The sequence below is a fragment of the Poecilia formosa genome, unplaced genomic scaffold (assembly GCF_000485575.1).
Source record: "Poecilia formosa unplaced genomic scaffold, Poecilia_formosa-5.1.2 Scaffold67, whole genome shotgun sequence".
NCBI classification, from domain to species: domain Eukaryota; kingdom Metazoa; phylum Chordata; class Actinopteri; order Cyprinodontiformes; family Poeciliidae; genus Poecilia; species Poecilia formosa.
The window spans coordinates 1,012,661-1,029,659 of record NW_006800006.1 but is presented as its reverse complement, the minus strand read 5'-3'; the positions used below and the strand labels follow the sequence as shown (position 1 = coordinate 1,029,659).

The 16,999-nt window shown below is 38.3% G+C and overlaps 1 protein-coding gene and 1 pseudogene across 1 annotated transcript in view; one reads left to right on the top strand and one right to left on the bottom strand.

The window, feature by feature from the left end:
* The window catches only part of LOC103139990 (BMP/retinoic acid-inducible neural-specific protein 3-like), a 41,474-nt gene that overhangs the window by 7,683 nt on the left and 16,792 nt on the right, over positions 1–16,999 (bottom strand). Inside the window, exons 3-5 of the mRNA XM_007554889.2 lie at positions 16,679–16,890; positions 8,121–8,226; positions 3,158–3,394 (exon numbers count right to left, since the gene is read on the bottom strand). Of these exons, the coding sequence (XP_007554951.1) occupies positions 3,158–3,394; positions 8,121–8,226; positions 16,679–16,890 (555 nt within the window). The remainder of the gene's footprint in view (positions 1–3,157; positions 3,395–8,120; positions 8,227–16,678; positions 16,891–16,999) is intronic.
* Positions 8,300–9,780, top strand: LOC107836577 (protein FAM3A pseudogene; annotated as a pseudogene).

Sequence of the window (16,999 nt, the reverse complement as noted above, 5' to 3'; positions counted from 1 at the left end):
AACATTTCTGCATTTCTTTCCAATCGCATTTTAAAGGTGACCTATTATGTTTTCTTGAACAGGTTAGGAAATGTCTATACAAAACATGTTCTTTACATTTTTTTTTTTTAACGTTTTTATGCTCAGTTCTGTCTATTTTGAGCTCCTTCCAGAATGAACTGTGTTAGGACCTCTTGTCACTTTAAATCAAAATAAATTACTGTTGGCCACACCCCCACCCCCAACTCAACATTTACACTCATGTGAAAATGGCTTCAAACACGTGCAATTATACAACTGTACATTTTTGAAAAGCAGTAGTGGAGCCTCCTGCACAACCAACAAGAATGCAGCAAGTGGTTTCTGGACTTATTGCCACAACATTTCTAGGTGTTTTTTTTTTCTTTAAAAGCATGTGGGAAGTACAAAAATGTGCAAATATGAATTTTGCATAATAGGTCCTCCTGAATAACCTGTCTGAGCTCCAACTTGCTCCGACTTTGGAAGAATGATTCGGACATTTGGGGCTCCATGGTGGGGGTGCTGCTGTTTGTTAGTTATTCATTAGATGTAAATATTTTAAAGTGTTGTGTGGAGAAAATAAAAAGGCTGCTAAATCATTCCCATGATGCTACTGTGTGCATAGCACTGACTTAAATATTAAAGAGAAAAAGAATAATGAAGTATTCTGTACTTTTGGTATTTTATCAGTGGAGAAACTGTGTGGTAAGTAGGGTTAGGGTAAATATATAAGCACACATGAGGAGAGAACAGTAGGCTACTATACATCTGGGGTCAGATGCATAAAACACCACGGGTTTACTGCTGAGGTTTGCTGCATAATTTATTTGGAAATGTCTCCTGTAAACCTGCATTGTTTTACTGTTTAAACTCATGACCACTCTAACTTATCAGAATCTATAAAAAAGTGATAAATTAAATCCAAATTGGTCCAAAGAGACTCTTTCCATTTAATGAACACAATAGCAGAAAACATGCAAACAGAAAACAATAAAACTCTGACTATATGCGTTACTGGGATCCATAATTCCAGTAAGAAATTAACTATTAAAGCACATTGCAATCTATAAGCCATTAATCATGCATTATTACAGATTTGGAGATGGGCAAAACTCATCTTTCCTGTCTTTGAACTTGAACAGCAGATCTCAAATGTGAGAATCAGTGCTTTAGCCTAATATTTTTTTTATGTTTTTGCTTTTTTCTCCCCACACATAAATGTTTCAGATCATCAAAGGAAGAGATCATTTGATGATTTAATTTATTAAGGGGAAAGAAATTATCACTGTGGAGGTATATTTGCCCACCAGTTCTCTGCTGAATTACTTTTCATTTAGCCAGGGTAGAATTTTGGAGTGTGCATTGATGGCCTGTTAAAGTCCAGACATTATGTGTCAATTAAGACTGGAGTTTGACTAGGCCACTCAAAGACCTTCAGTTTGTCCAAAACTTTTGCCCCAGGAACCAAAACTGACTAATTTGAACTACTTTTAGCACACAAAATTCATTAATTACAAATGCAAAAAATTTGTTTTTTGATTTTTCTTTCTCTTTTAGTTTTACCTGCTCAAGAATAAATAAAACGTTTATAAAATCTATATATCATTAAAGATCCAAAACTCATTTGGGAAACTGTTTCCAAGGGACTTCTTGATTCTAGTGGTCTGGCAATATTCAACTGAACTCAGCTTTCCAAAAAACAAAAAAAAAAAGTTAATCATGACTTTGAAATGAGGGGGTAAAAATGTTCCATATCAAAAAAGGGTTCTTTTTCCCCTTAATTAAATATTTAATTCATTCAAAATCTACTTTTTTATTCACTCCAGTTATTGTTCTCTTTGAAACCAAAAGAAAAGCAAAAACACAATAAATCTATTATGGGGCAAAGGCTTTTCTCACAGCATTGTTTTAATATTTGTCCAAATGAGAAATATATTCCATTCCAAAAAAAAAAAAAATTCATTGAGTTTATCACCTTTTAAAAAAAAATGAACATAAACATAAAATAAGACTTCAGGGAACTTTTTTAAAGTCCAGCAACATGCAATTTTTTTTAGCCACAACACCTTTTGGGGGCTCGTCCAGGATTCTGCACCTGAGCTGAGACAGAAGTGTAATTGGTCATAGTAAAACAAAGTCCTATCAAACAAGCATGTCTTGGTGGGCAGCAAAACCACCATTGAAGTCCTGATCTGGGAAAACAACATGTTAAAAATTTAGCTCTGTGCTTTGTCAAGCACCAAGGAAACACCAGCTCCCTGGCACACATGAGCTGGAGACCACAGAATTGTGATGGATGTCTGAATCACTGTCTCGCTTCATAAAAAAAAAGACAGTTTTTCCTGTTTCGTAATTGTTTTTCCTCAAGCTTGTGGAACTTGCTCAAGGCATTCAGGCTGATGTCCCAGCCTCAGTACAATTTACCACATTCTACTATTTTTATGTAGCGTTGCTCCCATTATGTATCAATCTGATTCTCTCCTTTCTTTGTGCCTTCTCTTGCTGCTTTTTGCCAGTATGCAGAGATAATCTTTTCAGTTATATAGAAAATAAATGATTTATGCCTTCAAACTCTTTATTATGGAAAAATGATAACTTAGACAAAATGATGGCATTCTCACATCTTGTTTCACGAGGCAGAAACAGAAGAAATATGAATAAGCTGTGTCAGAGCTAACAAATTGCACATTTCTGCAAGTCATATTTCTTTTTCTGTGTTAGAATAACATACACTGCAGTGGGTGGTTCTTTTTCCCCTTTTATGAAGTCAGAGAACATATTTTTATGTTCATTATTTTTGCTCAGGGACTCTTTATACCCTTTTGGGCTAAACAAATAGATTTTTTAGGAACTAAGCACTTAAAACATCAAATCAATCACTGTATGCTAATTGTTTGTTCTTTGTATTCAGAGTCTACAGTGCATCCCATCACTACAGTCACTGAAGAATGGAAAAAGAATGCAAAAAAATCTTTTGAGCTCATATTTAGAGATACAAATTCATTTTATTTGTCAAAGAAAGAGACCACCTTTGCTTCAAACTCTAGAGAGGAATGTCTGAAAACACAAGATTTTTCCTCCCGCAGCACTAAAAGCACAATTCAAGCTGACATTTTCAGCTTCCATTTGGAAGGGTCAAAATTAATTTGTTGCTCACCAGATTCCTCAAAGTCCTTGTTGGACAGCCTCAGCGCATCTCTGATGTGCAGCAGGCTATTTTCCAGGGTGTCCAGGTCAGAGTGAGGACAGTTGCACTGAGGGAAGTCCACACTGCACTCGCACCAGCAGTCATTGTTACGGCAAACAAACTGCCCCTCTGACTTGCAGCCGATGTAGTTGAGGGCCGCCTGAATGAAACGGCTCTGTAGGTAACCAGGAAGGATCACCTGCAACCCTGAGGTGGGTCCAAGACGGAAGAAATTGAGAAAAACACATTTTAACACATTTTCATGTCAATGGATTACAATCGCATTGAAATGTACTTCAGTAAGTCAAAAAGTGCAACTCACATAGATTTGTTATGCACAAGGTGATAAATCCCCCTTCAGATTTTCAGCCAGAATATTACATAAAACTCATTTAAAAGATATTTCATACTTGTTATGTCGTATCAATCAAGGGGAAGACTGACGAGATAACAGGGTTCCATAAAGGGTATCAGATGAAGGGGCTGCCTCTGTCCAGCCATATAAATGGAAAGTTGAGGGAAGGAAAAATGTAGTTGAAAAGGTGCACAAGGAACTGGTGGCGCATGTGCTTGAGGCGGACGTCCACTTTGATTCCACTATACATTTATGCATAGCAAATCTTTTTAACTGGTTTTATGTAGTGCTATTAACCGATATAAAAAACTATCAAATTAATCACACTCTAGCACTGTGATTAATCCAGATTAGTCACTATGCCTAACTTTGTAAGCTTAAAATATAAATATGCCCGCAGTTCTTCTTGCAGGAATGGTGCCCTGGATAAGCCTCTCCTTCTGCCACACCCAACCAATTAAAATACAAGAAATTGTCTGTTTTGTTTTGGAAGCAGAAAGCATCTAATGTAGTCTCTCACTATTCAACAGTTACTAAGGGAAACTTACTCCACAATGCATACATACAAGTAGTAGCAAACCTATTCATCTTACAGATGAGATCAACTTTATTTTCTAGTTCTTGGGCACCTAACCCCTTCCTGATACTGCCCTGGGCAACTCCCCATACAGCCTATATGAAAAACTGCCATTGTTTGCATATTGTCAAAAAATGTCTAAGAAAATGTTTTATTGTCTCAAACTAACCATGTCTGAAGATCACTAATCACACACTTTTCACAGAAATCAGCTGATTATGATCGGTGGCCGATCGATCAGCACACCTCTAAAAACAGGTAGTTTGATTTATCTGCATTATGTAATATCAACGAGTTAAAATTTTCAGATTAATCGCATGTGTTAAAGTGTTAACACTGACAGCCTTGTTTTTATGTAATATTCAAATTATCTGAGGAAATGAATTGTGGATTTCATTAGCTGTCAGCCGCAATGATGAAAAGCAGCTGAAAAAAAAACCTCTTGATATAAAACTCTCACTTTTTAGATGCAAATGTAGCACCTTTCAGTGACTGCTGAACTACAGAGCAGCAAACAAAAACTAAACCAAATGTAGACATTTTTCCCCTGAATTTTTGTCATGTCATATAATACCCACCAACACAACCCTGGTTTTAGGGTATGATACAGCTCCTCACTCTGTTATCCTGAATGTTATCACATGTGTATTAGTCCAATGATGCAATTGACCCAACAAAAAAAGGACACCATGTTCTTTGAGTCATCTCTTCATGCACATCTGAGCTGAAGCAAGAGAAGATGAAAGATTAAAGTTTTAAGGTACGGGGTCTCGTGGGGAAGTACAAATTTACAGGCTGATGTGCTGCAGGTTTGGGTCAATAAGAGAAGCAAAAAGAGCATCACAGGTGTCCTTTAAAGAAGAGCTCTGACATTTTGGAAAATAAGCCTCTTCGGTCTTTTTTTTTTCTTTTTTTTTTTACAGAGTTGGGGATTATTCTGCCTGCACCCTTCATGATGAACAAGATGGCTTGACACAGCACGACTTGTTCCCACTGAGAGTGGAAGGAGGCACGCAGACAATTACACTCTTTTGTTTCCCCTCCGGCGCATAAAGTAGCAAGTGTTTTGTTAAAATGTGCATTAATACAACAAAAGAACGGCATAACGTTGACACTAAATGCTAATCGTGGCGGGCCTTTTACCATCACAGCAATCACAAGGACTACCAGGAATCAATTCAAAGCTTTTCCAACAAGAAGTGTGACATTTAGCCTGTACGACTCAACCCAAAAACAAACAGTTCAAAATACGTTAGCTGCAAACAGTTGGTTAAGAAAGTCACAATTTGATTCAATATTGATTTAAATGCTTTGACACTGATTTAGTAATGAGATGTATACAAATAATTCATTGGAGTATCCATTATTCATTTTATGCATTACTTATTTTTTCATTGAACCACCATGGTGGTACACATTGCTTTAACAGTATAAAACATCAGAATATAAGACAGTAGAACAAGACAGAGTAAAAAAGTTGAAACATCATAGTGCCATTTGAATTTGAAGTAAAGTGAATGTAAATGGAAATAATTCTCCTTTTGGAAACTGAAATAATTCACATCTTTCTTGACTCATCATTTTTATGCATATTTGAACAATATTTACATTCGGACCTGGAGGGGGTGCTAATGCACACCTGATAGCTGTTTGTCAACCACTAATAAACACAAGAAGAAGAAGACTACTTCACATCCAAGTATTTTACATGCAACACAAAGCTAATATAGCATGCTGCTGTATTTGGAAGGGTGGCCAGTGCAGACTAAATGACTTTGTTCACTTCGTCTACAGTTCTTAAACTGAGGAGAAAATCAAAATAGTTTAACCATCTGCTCATTGGCCTGGTTCAAAAATCAACTGGTGAAATCGAGCTCAATGGTGGAAATCCCAGACATAAAACATAATGGAGATGAGAATTGAGCAGAATTTTGTAGGAAGGCAATGGTGTGGCTACATCTAAGCTGAATTTTTTTGGGAAGTTTTAGCCATGGAATTAAATGAATTTAAAAACGAAATACTCAAATGTTGCATATTGATTTGCAAATTACTTGCATTAATGCATCAAGACTTGAAAACAAGACAACAAACTGACAGTCATCTTTCTGTAGGTGAAGTGCAAAATACCAGGATGTGGGACACAGCTAAGCTAAACAGAACTAGAAGCTATTAGCTTAGAGGCTGAATTAACCATGCTAACAGCTAGATGAACTACTATGACAGTTTTTATATCTGACACAAAATTCATAAAATTATCAAATGATTTTTATTTAATGCAGTAAGCTAACATTTACCCCTACTCATACAAGCATGCAATAACAATTACAATTAAAATATCTACAATTTTTTATCATTTTGATTTCCACACACATCTAAGAAATACAGAAAACACAAATTTAATTTAGTTTAAAGTGAGCTTTTAATGCAGGAACCAGTGTCACATTTTATGTCAGTTGTCTTCCCAACAGCCGGTCAAATTGTCTGTTAACTTTGAATTATACGACAGGAGTTTTGTAGTTCTATTTGCAAACGCAGCATTAGATTAGATCCAGCCATCCATGCTCCATATCACCAGGTTTTACACAGATTGGATTCAAATACATTAAGAAAATTCCTCAACCTTCCAACTTCCTTCAAAGTGGAAATATTTAAGTGAGGGGAGTGTGACTGTGAACTTCTGCTTCAGCATCTCTTCAGATGTGGGGAGAAATAAAGATTAAAAGATTTTAACCGGTAAAGGTAAAATATTTTTTTTACCCTTTGGTTCTGAGACATAGATTAAAGTGATGAGTGATCACATCTGCCAGCGATTGCTGATTATTTCACTGGTTTGAAGTCTGAATGGATTTGTGCAAACTACTTCTGAGTTCGAAGTGATTTTAATTCACTTTCAGATCTTGGCCACAAGGAAATTGTATAAAATCACCTCTATTGAAAGCCGACTGCCTTCCTGATTGGAGCTCTCTTTGCCTCCTTTCTCTCAAAGAGCCACATTTGGTGCAGGTCATTTAAAATAAACTCTACTTTTGGTCAGTGGATTAAAAAAGTATGACTGCTATGATAATAGAATTTCAGATTAATGCTGTGTTAGTCTGATTTCATTGTTTTTGTCCTGTGTTGCATAAACCACCTGGGTTTCGGTTTCGGAAATCATTATCATAACATGCCTTCTTCACAGCATTGTCCTACAGTTTTCACATCATGACTGTGTGTATTTTCCATGACAAAAAAAACAAAACGCTATTTTTCTTCTTTCAAATGAGGAAAAGTCTCCAGCGACAGGTGGGGAGGGGGCCGTGCTGCATCAGTCTTTGCTCCAGTCTTTCTGACACCTTCTCTGGTATCTCGTTAAAAAGAACTTCTGAGATGTTAAGTGAATTGTGGGAAAAATTCAGCAGTTTGGAGACTTTTAGAGCCATGGTGGTTTTACTAGTAAATGGCTACTTACAATTCAAACCACCCCATACAGAAATATGCAATTTTATTATCAGAATTGCATATTGCCCTCACTTAGGCAACATATATGGAACTAAATTAGGGCCTTAAAGTTTGTAAAAATAAATAAATTTGAAAAAGAACTGAAAAAAATGTGAAACATAAAAATTATTTTGAATCTTTAAAATAATTTTGAAACTGAGAAACTGTTCAGAACTACATGAAAACACCATTAGCACCAGAAACGATGCAGTGTGCATGCCAGTCCAGTAGGAGGCGGTGAAACTTTTTGAACTTTCTGATCCAGATGTTTGCTTTCATAACATTTTGCTTCTATTTAGGTGCACATGAAATCTATACATCTTCGTTGACGGCATAAATTTTTCACAATGGCCTTTTTAGTTTTTTTTAGAGTGACATAATATGTGTTTTCCAATACTATGTGTTCTGGCATTGTCAGGCTAAAGTGCCATAGCCTCATCTATGGTCTGTGAAAGTATTTTCAATCCCAAGTGGTGTTAGCTGTGTGTAAGCTTCTCATGCAATCTCTCATGCTTTACATTTACCTTGCAGCTGAACCTTGTTTTCAGGACTGTGAACCAGAACGGAGCTGACCGTGTCCAGATTGTCATAGTTGCTGCAGCCGAGAGGCCCGGTTCTAGTTTCAGTCACCTGAAACGACATGGAGAAAACCCAGAAAAATCCCATCTGTGTTAGTTTTCATTAATTATAAGATACACTTACTTAACTTTTCATCCTTCTAAAGCAGGTCAAGAGAACATATTAGCAGATTAAAAACATATTCTGCCTCAAAGGCATGAGTGATGGAATAACACTATCAAAGTAGTTGTAGGGATTTGGGTTTTTGTGTGTTTAATTTAGGTTTCTGTGTTGAGTTGAGTCTCTGTGTCTCCCCCTTGATTGATTCCAGCTGTGTCCTGTTTCCTTGATTACTCCTTCGTATATTTAATCCCACCTGTGTCAGCGCTTCCTTGTCGGGTCCTTGTCTATTCTGTCAGTTGTCTTCAAGTCAAGTTCTGTTACTACCAGTGTGAGTCGTTGCCTCTGCTCACCTGTGCCGTCTGGATTATTGAGCTTTTCGTCATTAAATCATCATTGCCTTCACTTCAACCTGGGTCTACCGCTTTTCTCGTCACTATGTACACCCCACTTGGGCACATCCGCAAGTGATAGCAGGATGAAAGTGATCAGTTTTTCCTTGTTTTGCTGACAGCGCTCATCATAAAAGGCAGACTGGGATTTTGGACTTTGGTTTCTTTAGTCTAGACTATGCCTGTTAAGCCATCTCAATGAACAAACTGTGCAGAAAACATTAAAAGTCCAGCACAAAGGGCAGTGGTTGATTAATTTGTGCAGCTGCGTCCCATCATAGGAGACTAGCTTAAGTTGACACTTGCTCACCTTAGGACTAGATAAAGTAGGTCTATGAAAAGGTGAATCATGGGACTGACAGCCCCCCTGTGAGGTGTGGTGGTTCTGCTCCTGGTGGGCTTCACCTGGCTGCTCGCAAGTGCATTATTTGGAGGAGACAACAGTTTATCTGTGTGAAATATCTTCACTGGCACAAAAGAGGAGCCAACCCAATCTGAACCGCTCCTTGGAGATACAAATGTGGACTTTTAGCACCCTGTCCTCCAAAGCATTTGGCTTTCATCTGGAGCTGCAAACATCATTGGCCCCAAATTCTGCTTGGAGGATAAGATGTTGGTAGAGGACTTAATATAGCTTTGGTGTATGGGGTGACAGGCGAACTATTGGAGACTAGAACCTTTGATACGTGGGCAGGAGATATGTCCGACTTATTGAAGTTTCTGTGGCCCCTTCATGAAGGAGCACCTGTGTTTGTTGCTTCCTTTGACGATGCTGCTACAAAACTGAATGACGAGTCTAGACATTTGTTTGAGGAGCTCCGTAGTACAGCTGTGAAGGAGCTGGCCTTCAGAGACAGCTGGGAGTTTGTTGGAACCAAGGGCATCGAGAACGAGAGCCACTTCGAACAGCAAATGAAGAACAGTAAGAGCAGCAACAAGTATCAAGGCTGGCCCAAGTCCCTGGAGATGGACAGTTGTATTCCCCTGCGACCGCCTCTTGAAGGTTAATTCTGCTTCAGATAGTCCCTTGGACGTCACGGCGACGCCTGAAATCTCAGCAGGGAAACAAAGTGACTGCAAAAGGACCCGACCAAAACAGAGGAGGACAAGGCATAAGGGACGCAACTGATCAAGAGAGCTGGATCCAGCAGCAGTTGGAGTTGGCACAGAGGGACAGGACCCGAGCCGAAAAGCGACCTCCTGCACCGCCTATGGACCCACTTCCCTGGGTTCGCCTCCTTCATCATCGTCCACCGGACTCCTTGTGGCAGGCTTGGTCCTGACCCACTTATTTGGGACTGAGTTCATTTTGTTTTGCTCCCTGGACTTTTGACATGACAGAAGTAATATAAAGGTCTTTTAATTAAAGTGACTTCCTTCCCCAGACAGAATATTTGAGGGGAAGAGGAAGTCATCATCCTACCAAACTTGAAACTAATTCACAAGTGTGAAGAAACTGCTTCTAACATGAATTAGTGTCAACATTGAAGATAGAAATTTAGGAACATTGCTTAGTGTGTTTTTTATCCTCTGAATCCTTCTTCCTTTTCTTCAACATATTAAAGCATTGTACATAAAGAATAGTAAAATTCCACTACAAAAAATGATATTTCTAAGATTGAAAAGAAAAAAAAAAAAAAAAAAAAAACTCTAAAACTCAAAAATTAATCCCAGAAACTTTCTACAAAAATGTTTAAAATTTCTGAGTCTAAGTTGAAAATTTACTGCAATAAAACTCGGAAATTTTGAGAGTAATCTCAGAAAAGAATTTTTAAAAAAAAGTCTAAATTTTGCTAGGGGAAAAAAAAACTGGGAAATCTTGAAATTAACTTCAGAATTTTTTTTTACCAAAAGCCTGGATATTTGAGTTTGAAAAGCTGAAAATATGTGAGAACACCAAAAGTTTTTTACTTGTGGAAGTTTTCTCAGTGTGAAAAATCAAAAATGTTCAACTTTTAATTTTTGTGGGGGTTTTTCCTAGAAATTTGCGGAGACTAATCTAAAAGTTTCCAAGTTTCCTCTAATCTTAGAGAAAAGTAGTAACATATTTTTGGCTTTTGGAGCTTAAAAATTTTCTAGAAAAAACAAGTACATTTCTGAGGTTTTTGTTTTCTATCTTTCTACCTAATATGCTGTCGTCCTTCTCCCCACATCTTGATGTGTGGTTTTAGCGGAGGTGCATGTGTTGCAGGCGCAGCTTTACATCCCTCATAAAACATGGCGTTCATCTCCCTCCTCTCATTCTCACTGATCTTCAATCTGCCTAAACTCCGGCGCACGCCTCAAAGTGGCAAATGAATGGAAGTCAGGCTGGCTGGAAATGAATGGAACGGTATCTTCAATCCATCAAACTGATGCATAACCAGGCTAACACGTTCTCATTTTAGGTGGGGGCACTTGTCTTCATCAGTGGCCACTCACTTTAGCATCTAGGTTTTGCCCCTCGGGCTGATTAATGCGCGCGCTCTAATAGCCACTTCAGATGATAAAATGGATGATTGGTGTTATATGAGAGGATACACAACCGCCGCACCGTTCTGCCTCCTCACTCTCCCGATTGCAGTCCGCCACAGAGCAGGACAAAGTCTCCAAAAAAAAGGAAAAAAAGGCTTGTATCGTATGTTTATTAATACGCTATATGGCTGGATGTTAGCTACAGCGGCTCAGAGATGTGATTCATGAGATTCTGCTTAGAATCAATCAATTCTTTATCTTTCTGTGAGATTTTTGGGAGCGTGAACTGCATCAAAGAGGAAAACAGATCTGACAGTCTGGTGCTCGCCTGCAGTCACAGGAGATGCAACTTTCTGGCCAATTCTGTAAATAAGCATTTGCTCTTAATCTAACTGATTAAATAAGCTACGGGTAGAAAGTCCCTGAGCTGGTATTAAAGGATTTGTGAGTCTAAGTTGTCCTCCAGTTAAGTTTTTCAAGTGTCATAAATAAAAACTTTGCTATAGATGAGTATACTAGTATACTCATCTATATTTTATATATTTCCAAGGCTGCTTCCTTCCTGTATACAGGAAGGAAGCAGCCTTGGAAATTTTGTACTTCATTATTTCCTTATGGGACAATTTTTGAAAATTTTAAATTAAATTAGAAAGTAAATTTAGCTTCTATTTAGTTGAAAATGTTAAACATACTTGCTCTCTTACATAAAGCACTAAAAGACTTACGTCATTTGACGCATTTTCATTCACAGAATAAATGTGCAATTTGACATTTTGAAAATAAATTTGCTTAATAGAAACACACAATTTAAAAAAAGAACTTGTTTCTTTTAAAAAGTTGTCACTAGGATGAGGTTTTTTTTTTTTTTTTAACTACCAAAAACAAAGACAACAGGAAGTAGTAGTAGGATCGTAGTGGAGCATGTTTATTAATGACTTATCATCTGAGCAACTTATCTGAGATTGTAACTGCGTTTCTTATTTAATGGAAACACCGCAGTTGCAAAATTGTCTTTTCCTCAACAATAGCTTTATTTCTGCAAAGTTTTGTATACATTTGTCATGGAAACGCAGCTGAAATGGCCCTCCAGACACAAGGGGGACACATAAGAAAAACCTTAAAGATGCCCAAATATGATCTTATCAGTCAAATTAAAGTAGTTTATATATGTATGCTACCAAATGACAGTCAGTTCCTCCAGCTTTTCACAGGATTCATACAAAACTGACATATGACCTCATTTTTCCATATGTAGTTGTGAGTTTCTAGAGCAAAACTGGTTAAAAACATTGGGCTTAAGTTATGCCAACCTCCACCTGAAGGTGGTGGTATTTCTTGCTTCTGCTGCACTGCTGCCTCAAGGTTACTTTAAAAGTTATTTAATCAATTTATCAAGTTATTCAATTAAAAATGCTTTATTTGATATGTGGTGAGTGACAAAAAGTCACATTTATTGTCAGACGCAAATAGAAATTTAACAAATGTTGCAATTTTGGTCCCACACCCGATAGTCAATTGGACTATCAGGTGTGCTTTGGTATTTTCTCTTGTTATAGTATCGTTTAATCCCACTCAGCGATCCATCACCGACTTTTAGGACCTTTGCCGTGTTGTCCGGCTCCTTCTGAATCTTTTAGGAGGAAACTTCTCACAGCTCGATCTTGCCTCACACCTCTCGCTGGTGTTTGAACTCGAGTTGTGCTTCGGGGACACTGATTCTTATGGAAGTATAGCAAACATATTTCTTAGTGGAACTCCTGTGTTACAGATGTATTGCCGTTATCGTTTGTTTTGACCTCAGTCCGCTGAGGCTGAAGAGGTATTTTTCTATACCACTGGTCAGCTTGTTTGGTCTAATTGCAGCGTTCCTCCTGCTAAACGTCTTCCCAGATCTAAAGGAAGGGATTTCTCCTTCGGCTTTGTGCAGAGAGACTTACATGGAGGTTCATGGACAGCTTAGCTGTCAGTCAGTATGTTCAGTTTTGAATCATCGCTCCACAATGACTTTGAGTTGATAAAAATTCATTTCCATTCCTGCTATTTTGTGGAGTAGTTTGTCAATGTTCTTCATGGAGAAAGGAGGCATCTTGTTCTGAGCTTTAGCTTGGAGTTCAGAAAATCAGAAATTCAGAAATTTAAAGTAATCCATCTGTGAGGTCAGACAATATGGAAATGCCCACCAAAGCAGGTGAAATAAAAAACAATCAAAAACTAAAGTGAGAGTTAAGAGTGGTTGTAACACTGAAAGAGCTGGAGATCAGGAGCTAAGGTGGGAGACTCTGATGGGAAGACAAGTAGTGATCTTTCACAAGCTGTGTTTCCATTAACTGTAAAATTGCACAAATTGAAATTACGAAAATAAATTTGCTTAATGAAAACATGACAATTTCAAAAAGACTTGTTTTTTTGTCTTAGGATGCGGTAGTTTTTTGGCCGTACTGAAATATAGTAGATGTATTTCGCAAAACTTCAACAGAAACACTTTTTTCCCCACATCACTCGTCACGTGAACAAGCACAGAAATAGCACAATTGTATTCCCCCCCGACATAAGTGAAATATAGAAAACGATTTGCGCACATTTATAATTAAATCACAGCTACTGTTGATCCTAAGTCTTCTGACTGGACCAAAGTACCACCACGTGTCACTATGGCCCATTCAAAGTTTAGATTCAATTCAAAATCTGTGAGAAGACCTGAACATTGTTTTTCATAGATGCTATTCGTTCAGTCTGTGTAAACTATTCAGAAAAGAATGGATAAAAATGTGGGTCTATACGTTCTATGCTAGAGACGTATCCTGGCTTGTGGTCGGACCTAGAGGTGGTTCCACAAATTGCTGACTCTGCAATGTCGTGCATCACAAAAGATGCATCCAGATTTCAATATTCACCAGTATTATCCTGCTTCCTAGTCATGTTCCCCTGTACACAACAACCCTGGCATTTTAAACAGGCTCTGGTGTTATTGGAGGGTATGCACCCAACATCGTGACCCACTGAACTTCACCATGAGAACTAAGTCTTTTTTTTATCTAAACCAAAGATTTTTTATTTTAAATAAGCCTCCATAACATGTGGATGGAATTGCTAAAATGGTTTTTGTGTTTAGCAGGTTTGAATGAGAATATGTTTTTGTCATGATTTGAGTTTGGAAATGGTGAGGATGGAAGTGCAGGACCCAGGTTATGGAGAAAATAAATGATTTAATCAAAGTTCTCACAGGAAAACAGACGTCCAGGCAGCACTGGTGAACTCAGAGGAAAGAAACGCAATACAGGTAGCACTGACTAAGATAATGACTAGACAAGGACCTGGAAAGGAAACACAGACACAGGTGGGATTAAATACACAAGGAAGGTAATCAGGGGAAACGAAAGGGGGAGCTGGGGACAAGCAAGGGGGGACAACATGGAGACTCAACTGAACACAGAAACCTAAATTAATACAGAGAAAGATCAGGAAAACTTTACAGTTTTTTTTATCTCTGCTTCTGCAAAATCAAACTCCAGCCCTCCATATTTACCCTTTGACCTTTAAGTTCCACATAGTAACTCTATAAATGTAGGAACGCTCTCTATAAATCCAAGGCCGGATAACCAAAAGGATTTCATGTAACATCCTGAGGCTTGTGTCTTAGAGGTGATTATTAAAGCGCAGAAATAAAGACTTTAGCAGAAGACAATTAGCAGCAGGACTAATCTTTGCCCCAGTTTATGGGATTAATAACTTGTTCTGGTGTTTTACTCCAGAAAATTAATTCCACCCATTTTAATGTGAGGGCTGTACAGGGAGCTTTCTGGTGATAATTATTATTTTTCCCTTTGTGGTGTCAAAGTAAGAGACTGCAGAAAAATGAGAGCCGATTTATCACAGAAAAATCCTAATCAATTTTTTTAATCTTATTCTTTGGGGGGGAAAAAATCCTTGTTTTATACATTGTCTCTTATGGTGTGTTTGTGCCAGGTTGCTGTGATTTTGCAAAACAGAAACTCTAATGTTAACCAAAAGGGACAACATTTTTATTTATTGATCAGCTTATTGACCAAAGGAGTGTTTGTTTTTTTTGTCATAGATCTGGAAATACTGGCAACAGCAAAAACATTTTTTAAATCTAAAATGAGGTTTCGATCTACTCTAAAATATTGATACTGTAATTTCAGAAAAATGAATAGAGAAAATGAACATATTACCATTGAGTTTTCTTTTGACAAATCCCTGTTATGAATTCATGCAAAATGGAGCTCTGTGTCTTTGGACGTGATCTGATTGGCTGAACATTTAGGACATTAATAAACATGTCAGTATCTACTGCTGACATTTTTATTTTTTGTTAATAAACTGAGTTCTGCATCAAAGGTTAGCCAGTCATTTGTGGTAGTTATATCGGCTCACAGTGGGTCAGTTTCACTCATCGTACATCTTTATCAGACCCACAACTTTCCTTTAGAAGGTTCTGCTCGTCACTGCATCTGATCTGACTTAAATAGTAAACGCACAAGAAACTTCTGGACAAATCAGTACTGCTTAATTACATGTCAATCTTCGCTCTTCCATTCATCAGCAAAATTACTGACCAGGACATATTATTGAAATGAATGGAGAGTCGGGTAGAACTCTCTAGTCCGGTACTCAACTGGTTCTTTCATAAAGAACAGGGATTTCAAGTCTGATCAGAGTTACCCCAAGGCTCAGTGTCTTCACAGATCTGCTTTATCCAGAACGCTGCAGCTGGCGTTCTGATTAAAACCAGGAACATAGAGCACCTCACCCCAATTCTAAAGTCCTTCCATGAAGCTCAGAAAATAGATTTTATTAGCTTATAAATCACTGAACAGCTTAGCACCACAATAAATTAAAGATCTGCTGTTGCTGTATCAGCCTTCCAGACCTCTCAGGTATTCTGGTTCTGGTCTGCTCTGCATCCACAGAACCAGAACCAAACAAGGAGAAGCAGAATTCAGTATCTATGCACCACAACTCTGGAATATCATTCCAGAAAACTGCAAAACAGCTGAAACATTGAGCTCCTTTAAATCAAGGCTAAAAACCCACCTGGTTGCTTCTGAACCATAATAACTTGAACACTGACCAACACATTTGATATGTAATGATGAGTTTGAGGATGGGACTCAACAAAATGTAATGTCTGCAAGAGGTTTCTCAATTGTTGTCTGTATGGTATTTTTATAACTTTTCATTTTTGTGGTTTTATCATCTTGAAGCACTTCGATCTGCCTTGTTGCTGAAATGTGCTGTACGAATAAACTTAATTCAATGATATGTATTTATTTATCAGTTCTGAAGTAATATTCTTTCCTGCCTGAATCATTTTGTTTATCTTACTCTGAATAGGTTTCAGAACCCCACCTTGAAAAAAACAAAAACAGAGAATCTGGCTCAGTATCAACATTTCATATGTGGCCGTTCCCTGGTGAGAATGCTGGAGGGCTAACAAACCGCCAAGCAGGGAAGGGGGAAGCAACACAGATGCCTTCAGGCGCCGACTATGGGGTGGTCTGATTCCCCGCAGGTGTGCTTCTTGTACTCTCACCTACCCGTATGGCGGTGGAGGCTATTTGCAGGTGGTGGAGCCTGCGCAGGGTGCTCTCCCTGTCCGTGAAGTAGGAAGCGGCCAGCTGGTGGAGGGCTTCCAGAGTCACCGCCCCCGTCGTGTTGGAGCCCCTACCGCCGCCGCTGTCGGCCCCTGCGGGCGACGAGTCCAGGCTCAACTTCCTTTTGTCCACAAATATTGTCAGAGACTCCTCCCCTGGTGACAGTCAGACAGAGCGGTTCATTAGCTCAGACAGAGCGGCGCTAATCACCTTTCATTAGGATCTTTTCAGATAGAAAAGCGCAGTGGTGATTAAGTGTTGTGG